Source organism: Typopeltis vanoorti, chromosome 18, assembly GCF_054136105.1.
Source record: "Typopeltis vanoorti isolate ZY-2024b chromosome 18, IOZ_Tvanoo_1.0, whole genome shotgun sequence".
NCBI classification, from domain to species: Eukaryota; Metazoa; Arthropoda; class Arachnida; order Uropygi; family Thelyphonidae; genus Typopeltis; species Typopeltis vanoorti.
Genome location: NC_143566.1, coordinates 96861068 through 96870980, shown reverse-complemented (window position 1 = coordinate 96870980; position 9913 = coordinate 96861068). Strand labels below are relative to the sequence as shown.

Sequence of the window (9913 nt, the reverse complement as noted above, 5' to 3'; positions counted from 1 at the left end):
GAGACATACAAAAATATTTTGGGAAAATTTGGAGAAAAGAGCAAAGCTAATAATAATGGCAAATATCTGTTGGATTTCAGCTCAGGACATGGACTGGTTATTACTAACACCATGTTCCAACATAAAAATGTGCACAAATTCACATGGAGAGAAGAGGCTAGGAATAAGAAAAGTCTCATTGACTATGTTATTGTTGATAGTGATGTTTTCTCCCTGGTGCAGGACACCAGCGTGTACAGAGGATTTGAAATTGGAAGTGATCACTATTTAGTCTTGAGCAGGATAAAATTGAATTTCATATTGAAAAGAATAACATGTAAGAAAGTTTTAAAGCGAATAAAAGTTGAGCAGCTCTCAGATATAAACTGTAGACTAAAATACAGAAATATTATTGAAAAGAAAATGAAAGAGTTTGAGAACAGGAATCAAACCTTGGAGATTCAGTGGCAAACTCTGAAGGAAACATTGATCGATTCTGCAAGAGAGGCATGTGGTGAGGTTGTGTGCAAAGATAAAAAAAATCAGAACTCCCTGGTGGACACAGGAAGTTAAAGAGGCAGTGAAGGAAAAGAAGAAAGCATATCAAAAGTTCCTGGCAAATAAGTCAGCTTTTACTCTTACAGAATACAGAGACAAATGTAAGAAAGCTAAACAGTGTGTAAAACTAGCTAAACAAAAGTCATGGGAGGACTTTGGCAAGAATATAGAAAATAAATATCAAGAAGGTGGCAAAATATTCTGGAGGTTGTTGAAGAAGCTTAGGAATGGAGGAAAGAGTGCTGTAAAAGGAATTAGAGATGATAATGGTGAAATGAAAACAGGAGAAAAAGATATCCTTGAAGTATGGAGTAATTACTTTGAAAAACTGCTAAATGAAACAAGCAGTGATGACAGCACAGTGATAAAAAACACTGACCAGGCATGCAGTCAGGAATACATATTCATACTTGAAGTAGAAAAAGCCATCAAAGGCTTGAAATGTGGAAAGGCAGCAGGAGTAGATGATATTCGACCAGAAATGCTGAAGTATGGTGGTATAAGAGTCTTACAGTGGCTGCACTGCATAGTTCAGAAAGCCTGGACAGAGGGACGAATTCCCGATGATTGGAGTAGAGCTCTCATAGTACCCATATATAAAAAGGGAAATAAAACTGAATGTGAGAATTACAGAGGTATTTCCCTACTGAGTGTTCCTGGCAAGATCTATGCAAGTATACTTGAGAAACGGTTGAGAAGAATTGTGGAAGAAAAGCTTGGTGAAGAACAAGCTGGATTCAGGCCAAATAGAGGCTGTCAGGATCAGATCTTCACTTTACGACAAATAGTCGAGAAAGCATGGGAATATAACAAAGATCTGTATTTAAGTTTTGTCGATTTGGAAAAGGCATATGACAAGGTGCCAAGAGAGAAGCTATTCAATACGCTGCAGTTATATGGTGTCAATGGGGCATTATATCAAGCAATACTTAGTCTTTATTTGAGTTGTGAGTCAGCAGTTAGAATTGAAGTACAGGAAGATGGTTTAATGTTAAATCTGGTGTGAGACAAGGATGTACATTATCCCCTCTGTTATTCATTATCTATATGGATCACATTATGAAGGAATGTGGTATTAAACCTGATATCAAAATTGGAGATGTTAATGTCAGCTCTTTGCTTTATGCGGATGATGTTATACTTCTAAATAAATCCGCTACAAGTCTGCAAGATTCTCTGACTAAATTGAATAGCTGTTGTAATAGATATGGTATGAAGGTCAGTAATAAAAAGACAAAGACAATGAAAATAGGCAGAATCATTGAAAATGTCAACTGTGTTGTGAATGGAGAACCCGTGGAACAAGTAAAACATTTCAGCTATTTAGGCACGATTTTTACTGAAGATGGTAAACTAAATATAGAAATAGACAACAGAATCAGCAAAGCTGGTATCGTGGGAAGTCAATTGAATAAATTCACATGGAATAAGAAAGAAATTAGTCGGAACACTAAATTAGCTGTATACAAGACTGTGTTCAAACCAATTTTAACTTATGGATCTGAGAGCTGGGTCAGAAGTAAAACACTTGACCAAAGACTAGAGACCGCAGATATGATAGTCCTGAGAAAGATTAGAGGCGTGAACAGATGGCATCAATGGCAATATCGTATTAAAAATGAGGATATTAGGAAAGAACTTGACATTGTCAGCATCCAGGAATGCGTTAGCAGAGCTAATCTCAGATGGTATGGTCACTTAAATAGAATGGGAGAGGAAAGATTAGCAAAACAAGTGTTCTCTGCCAGGTTGGCAGGAAAATGACCCAGAGGAAGACCAAGATATAGGTGGATTGATACGGTACAAAGTGCCTTAGACGATAGAAATATAAGATCTGATAATGTTGGAGTCTTGACAAGTAATAGACTGATTTGGAGGAAAATTGTAGATAGGAAGTTAGTAATGATGTAATTTTTTCATGTAGTACTGTCATATCCTGTACACCCCTTGAGGGTACATGGCAGGAATTTGATGATGATGATGATGAGGCTAGTTTTTACACTTGAAATAAGAGATTAAAGATTCAAGTTAATTCTTAGAAAATTTTGGAAAGGGGATTAATTTAGTATAGATTAGATGACATAGGTTAGCTTAAACAAAAAACCAAAGCTCAAGGTCATAATTCCCAAATTGAGACTTCGTCACATGTACACGGACCGCATGATGTTTTGCCAGAAAAATGCCACTCTAATTGGTCAGTGAAATTGACTCCAGTAAGGTGGGAAGAAAAGAAATTGAAGGTGTCATCGTATAAAAGGGTTAGGACCCCCCCCCCCCAAAAAAAAGAGGCTTTTTTCCTCAAGGTTTTTCTTCATGAGTCTTTGGTACAGGTCTCACGCGGTTTTCCTGAGTGACGGGTTAGGAGTTTTCTCCAACCGACACAATAAGGAAACAAAGTATGCGGGATTTTGATTCCGTGTTCCTATTGTAAGAAATGAGGGACGCTGTTTAGTTAAAAAGAGAAGATAATGTCAGTGTGTTTTATCGTCCAGTGATCGTAACGAGAGAAAGAAAATTCTATAAAGCAGTCAGTGCCCACTTGATGAATTTCACAGCCATAGAATAGATGATCCTATGTATGTCCTTGATTGAAGAATGTAAGGCAAAGATTATGAAAGTCTATCTTAATGCCAAAAGAACTTAGGAGTGATATTATAGAAGAGTTTGTCCTAGAAGGTAAAATATCAGAAAAGGGTAGAGACCAGTGTAGAAGACCCAAGTCAAAAGGTACTGTAAAATCTCATGTCAATTCAAATCATATGTAACTGTAGTCATTGTTCAATTACTGAACAGTTGAAAGGATTAATGAGAATTATACTAAGACTTTAGTACATGTCAAACTAGAATAAAAATGAGCTTGTTACTATTAATATGTATTCATGTGCCTAGAGATTTATACATGTACATTGTATTTTAATTAAGAGAGTTTTAAAGGTCAAAAGTGTGTATTAGCTCAGCTAAAGGATAATTTTAATCCATATTGTCTTAGTCAGAAAATTAGAGTAACTGATTATATATGTCCTAGAAAATACAGAATTATAGCGTGATCAAACCAGTAAGGGGTTAGACAAAGGATCAACTAGTTCTAGGATTATACATGTTTGTGTATAGAATCTGTTAGGGCAATATGATCACAATTCTCAGGTAGGGTCTTAACCTAATACTTGTGTTTAGCTAGTGAAAATTTGTATTATGTATTCTTAGTATTGAATTGAGTTTTATTTGATAAAGAATGAATTGTACCATGTTTAAGAGTTCAATAAACTTTTGTTCATTGAAAATACAGTTGTCCGAGATTGCTGCTCAATGCATCACTTGTAACAGCATATACGAGCCTAATCGCGCGGGGAGGGATTTGTTAAGTCACGAGATAAAAGGTCACGACTGCATATTAGTTTCACACTCAGACATATTTTGGTAATTGCTCCTTGTTTTTGAATTTTATATCTTAAACTAAATGTCCTGAAAGGTGCAGTATAAAATAAATAAATATTTAGGAACACTAAGGGGAGAGGAAGCTTGAATATTTGTATTTGGGAGACCTAGTATATAAATAAGATTTGGACAAAGACAAGTAGTTTCACGTGTAGGGATAGTTGAAAGCCTAATAATCGTAAATTGGGACACAACAACACCATGGAAGACTGTTGCATAAATTAGAGAATATGGGTGTGGATTATAAAATATTGGTATGGATAAGAGAATGGCTGACTGACATATCAAAAAGTGATATACAGGGGATTCATGTCTGCAAGATTTAAGTAACCAGTGGTGTGTATCATGAGGATCAGTTCTTGGTCGACTGTTATTCATTTTGTACATTAATGACATTGGGAAGGATCTGATAAGCGACATACAGCTATTTGGTTGACGATGAAAAGATAGGTTGAGTAATCAGGAATGCTGTTGATATGAAGTACTTGCAAAATGATTTGAATAGGCTCGAATTCTGGCAAGAAAACTGATGTTAGTAAACATAGTCATGCGCTTTGGTCTAATTAGATATCCAATGTATTATATTAGTAGGATTATGCTAAAAGAAACTGATCAGGTTAGAGATCTTGGAGTGTTAGTAGATAGGAAGTTGAAGTTCAGGGCCATGTAGCAAATACAGTACAACTCATAAGATAATTGGAAAGCTGAAAGGAACTTTCATATGTAAAGATAAAAGGTGTCATTTTGCCTCTTTACTAGGCCTTGATAAGACCTCATTTGGACTATTGAGCACAGGTCTATGTACACTCTCTCCACTGTATCAGAATGATACAGTGGGGAGAGTGTGCAAAGAAGAGTGTTAAAATGATAACAATTGTAGAATACTGATTATGAAGACAGATTGAGAATTTGTAGATGGCAGACACTAGCAAACAGGAGCAAGAGCAGTGATATGATAGACTTACAAACTGCTAAAAGGGCCATACAGGATTTCAGTTTGAATTTTTCATTTTATGAAGGGTGGGAAAAAGACAATGCCACTAAGAAGGGATGAGGGATTAATAGGAATACTGAACACTGCATTCAACAGAGAACAAGTAAAATATTTCAACCATTTAGGCAGATTTTATTTTAAAATGACAAATAAAACTTGGGGGGAAAAAAAAAAACAAGCAAAAGGATAACATGCTAGAGTGCTAGTTCAATAAATTTATATAAAATAGAAAAATTGGCAAAAACACTCATCTGGCAGTATACAAGAGTAGTGTTCAAACAAACGTATTAATTGATCTAAGAAAAATTAAGGATATGAATAGATGGTTATGAAGGAAAATCATGAAAACTGTAAGGAGTCTGTCATTCAAGAACTGAGCAAAGCTAATGTAATGCAATGCAAATCACTTAAACAGGATGGGAGGTTAGTCTTTACTGGCATCAAGCACATTATATGGCAGGAAGAGCTCACAGGAAGGCCCAGTTGGCCATGTGGCTAACATATTCACTCAACTTCAGCCTGTGGGGGTTGCATTCCCAGCATGGACACAGATATTGTGGATATCTAAGATGGAAGTTGAATTGCATCACTTGTTATAAAACCACTCCCCCTTACTGGAGACATGAAGTGGCTTGAAAGTTTGGTCTCTAGAGTAGGGTTTCTGGATTGCAATCCTTGAGATATGAATTACATGTGAAACACTTAAATTCACCTGGTTTTAGTTGCAATTATTTACTACCAGAATCCTTTAAAATGTATTTCAACTACACTAATCATATTAATGAATAGCATTGAAAGACCTTTTGCAAGTTTTAGCTTACATTCAAGAAACAGTAATTGTTTGCAATTCTATTGCAATGAAGCACAGAACAGCAATTCAGCTGAATAAGAAATTTATACCTATTTTAAAATTCCTATCTGCATGTGTTTATAAATTTTATTAAGATTACTTCGCTTTTCTTCCAATAAAATAAGTGGGCATCAAGCAGTGACAACTATCATATTATGGAACTTGCAATGAAGAGAAGGGAAAGTGGATGCTTGCAAGCTCTAAACCATTAAGGACCTATGTAGCTTGAAATCTTGAGAAATTAATGTCACTGATTCCACATTTGTCTAACATGCTCAAACCAATTTTGGAAAACTTTCCTCAGCGAAATATTCACTATGCAATGAATATGGATGCTATTTTATCCTTTCAATTTTAACCAAATTAGTTGTAATAAATAAATTTTGCATATTTGATTAATTTCATTACTAATCAAAAATTTTCCCATAATTGACTACAGAGGTGATAATTTAAGTATGTTTATATTTCATAAAATGATAATGCATAATATACATTTTAGCAGTCATTTTACATAACTGCCATAATCAAACCATTAATTTTTTGTACTGAAACTAAAGGAATTCATTATTTTTTTGGACTGCTTTAAGATGTGTCTCAGGTATATAGCAAAACCTACACAGTAATGGATGGTTTCACTTCATGTAATAAAGTTCTTGCAAAGAATAATAATAAAAAGAACTTAATTCTTTTAAAGGTGCTGGCTGTTTTTTTTTTTGCGGGGGGGGGGGGGGATTCCAGAAAAAAAATTTTTTAATGTAATAATCACTCAATATACTCAATGAGAAAAATTGTCTTGAAATATTGAAGCTAACTGACAAAGAAAACATTCCTAACTAGATAATATTAATGAGATGCAAATAACATTTGCAGATTTTGATTCTTTATGTCTGGATTTGCCAAATCTACCAACTTACTAAAGTTATGTGTAAAATACATCTCTGGTAATATTAACTGCCTTAAATTTAATTTCAATTTCCACATTTAAGTGTTTAAAGAAACCTTGCTTAAGTGTTTTCATGAATTCAATAAACTAAACATAGTTCAAAATAAATTTATTTCATGGTATAATAAAAGCAAGCATTTCAACATGTTGAAAATTCATTACAATCAGCTTGTTTGAAATTAAAATAGTAATTTTAGAAAGTATTCTAAAATGTTCATATAATTTAAGTACATTTATATAAATATTCCATGCATTGATAATGCATGATATATACTGCAAGTCATTTTTAGTTACCTGCATAAGACTGCAAATGAGGATATACAGTGGTTAAATTCAAACTTTTTTGAAATTATGTACACAAATCACAGTATTTTGCAGTTTACACAAATCTCACTGAGTACTTTGGGAAAGTTATTTATGAACTAATTCAAATTCATGCATAAAATTTCCTACTGAAATATTTATCCATTTACAATATGTTGAATAAGCCTCTTATAACAGGTACATCAATTTAACATACGATTTTAATCAAAAATTACTCCATGTTACATTTCAACATATCACATTTACTTAAGATTAAATGCTAGGTGCAGTGTTAGAGAACAATGTTTTTGAAAAAGCAAATATAAAAATACAAAAATATTGTAAAAATAATTGTTAAAAATAAAAATCCTTCACAGAAAATGGATTTTAATTGTCCAGTTTAAAAATTATATGAATAAAATTTATAAGCAGATTTTGAAATTCAGTTACAATATGGGTACACCAGAGTGTAAAATATTTTACTTCAGCTTCTGTTTCAACAAATTTTCAAGCTTTATTGAATCAGCAGCAAACTTTCTAATTCCTTCAGAAAGTTTGTCATTTGCCATTTGATCATCATTTACTTCCCATCTAAACTTGCTCTCATCATAAGTGACTTTCTCCATATCAACTTTTTTGGCTGAGTCCACAGTCAAATGAGGATGTGCCTCTTCTCTAGACATCGACAGTTCGTTCAACAGTTGGGGACTGATCGTTAACAAATCACAGCCACATAAAGCTTTGATCTGGCCAACATTGCGAAAAGAAGCACCCATAACTACGGTGTTGTAACCAAACTTTTTATAATAATTATAGATATTAGTAACACTTCTGACACCTGGGTCATCTAAAGGTTCATAGGACTTTTTATCAGTGTTAGCAACATACCAATCCAAAATACGGCCAACAAATGGAGATATTAAGGTTACACCAGCTTCTGCACAAGCCACAGCTTGTGCAAAGTTGAACAGAAGGGTCATATTGCAATGAATCCCATACTCTTCCTCTAGTACCTTGGCTGCTTGAATACCTTCCCAAGTAGAGGCCAATTTAATAAGTACTTGTTCTTTCTTAATACCTTCCTCTTCATATAAATGAATAAGATGGCGTGCTTTGGCGATGGAACCCTTTTTATCAAATGAAAGTCTGGCATCAACTTCAGTTGAAACTCTTCCAGGAATAATTTTCAAAATCTCGCAACCAAACAACACAAACAGCTTATCTGTTGCATAAGAAATTTGATCCTCAAGTGTCTTCCCATGTTTTTTTCCATATTCTACAGCCTTGTCTATCAGGGATTGATATTGAGGTATTTTGGAAGCGGCTAATATCAGAGATGGATTTGTTGTGGCATCGGTTGGATTGTATTTTTTTATGGCCTGAAAATCACCAGTATCTGCAACAACAGTTGTATACTGTTTTAGACTATCCAAAGTAGACACCATTTTTGCTACTTTTGGAATAGGTTCTGTCATTAATTTGAAAAACTAAATATAACTTATAATATAAACTTTATATTACAAACCTGTTTGGTAAAAACCTAAATTATGCAACAAACAGGAAATCAGCAGCAATAAATGTTTATATCACACAATTCCAACGATAAGAATAATTTATCGGCTGTAATTTAGGATATGGAGTGTATCGCAAAGTTCAATAGAGTTCTGAACAATATAACATTCTTCGATTTCGATCACGTACCTGAGTTTTTTTTTCACACGAACATAAACATACACCACAAGTTACAACGAAGATCAAACCTGTAATAAAACGGTACCGATTCTTGGAATGAGATAATATTTGTTGAACCAATCATAATACAGTTTATATGTGGCGGCGCTATATTTCTGATTTACCTGCCCTCTATGAATCGTTAGCCAATTACCTATTAAAGAAAACGATAATAAATATATATTGTTACTGTATATTATAGGCGAGTTTTAAAAATATTATTATTATTATTATTATTCCTGATACCTCCAAGGAGTCCGAAGACTCATCGCGGGAGGACATCTTCAACTGTCTCTACACCTTACCTCTACTACGAATCAACGCCATCTACCGCCCACCTCCAACACCACCACAACTAGTAATTTTTGTCTGTAAATTGCGTGTGTTCTGAAGGGCCGATTTGTATGTATGCGGGATGAAAAACCCGAGTTTCCGGGAGAAAAAACCCTGCTACCTCCGTATGAGATCGGCTAACTCACCATCGATTGAAATCGACCAGATAAAGATTCCTCCCGTCGCGACGAGAATCGAACTTAGGCCTATTCCAATCGAAGGGCGCAATGTACCGTCGTTCTTCCAATTGCGCTACGGAGGCGCTTAAAAAAAAAACTCATCACCCAGGATAACAGCAACAGCCGAACCTCAGTTAACTTCCTTGGTTCAGCATTGCTAATTGTTACCCTGGAAGTCTTAAAGAGGACTTTTCTTCTACCAACAACACTTTTATGAACACACAGTCTTTCTTTCTCTCTTAGGCGGCATCTTCATATTGAAGTTTTGCAGTTATGGATCTATCCATAATACAACACTGTTACTAATACTGCACAGGGGCTCCAAAAACCAAGTGCAAGGGAAAAGTTCCCTATTTATTTTTGACTGTGGATCCGTGTGGGTGTTCACGGAACCTGTTTGCTTATTATGAGGAACGAAAAGCCCTAGTTTCGGGTTAAAAAACCCTCTACCTCCATATGAGACGGCTAACTCACCTTTAGTCGACAGAGACCAGATAACAGTTCCTCACGTCATGGATAGTAATCGAACCGAACTCTCTCCGATCAAAGGGCTTCGTCCATACCGACTGACCTACGGAATCTCTACACAGTCTTTGGAAAATTTAAAT

The 9913-nt window shown here is 34.8% G+C and overlaps 1 protein-coding gene across 1 annotated transcript; it reads right to left on the bottom strand.

Moving 5' to 3' along the window:
- Positions 1-6853: 6853 nt before the first annotated feature.
- Positions 6854-8841, bottom strand: Taldo (transaldolase). Its single transcript, XM_090407987.1, has one exon. The coding sequence runs from the start codon at positions 8535-8537 to the stop codon at positions 7542-7544; it is 996 nt and encodes a 331-aa protein (XP_090264113.1). The 5' UTR covers positions 8538-8841; the 3' UTR covers positions 6854-7541.
- Positions 8842-9913: the final 1072 nt, after the last annotated feature.

Excerpts from the sequence above, each read along its gene's own strand:
- Taldo (XM_090407987.1), bottom strand. The coding sequence starts at position 8,537 with ATGACAGAACCTATTCCAAAAGTAGCAAAAATGGTGTCTACTTTGGAT.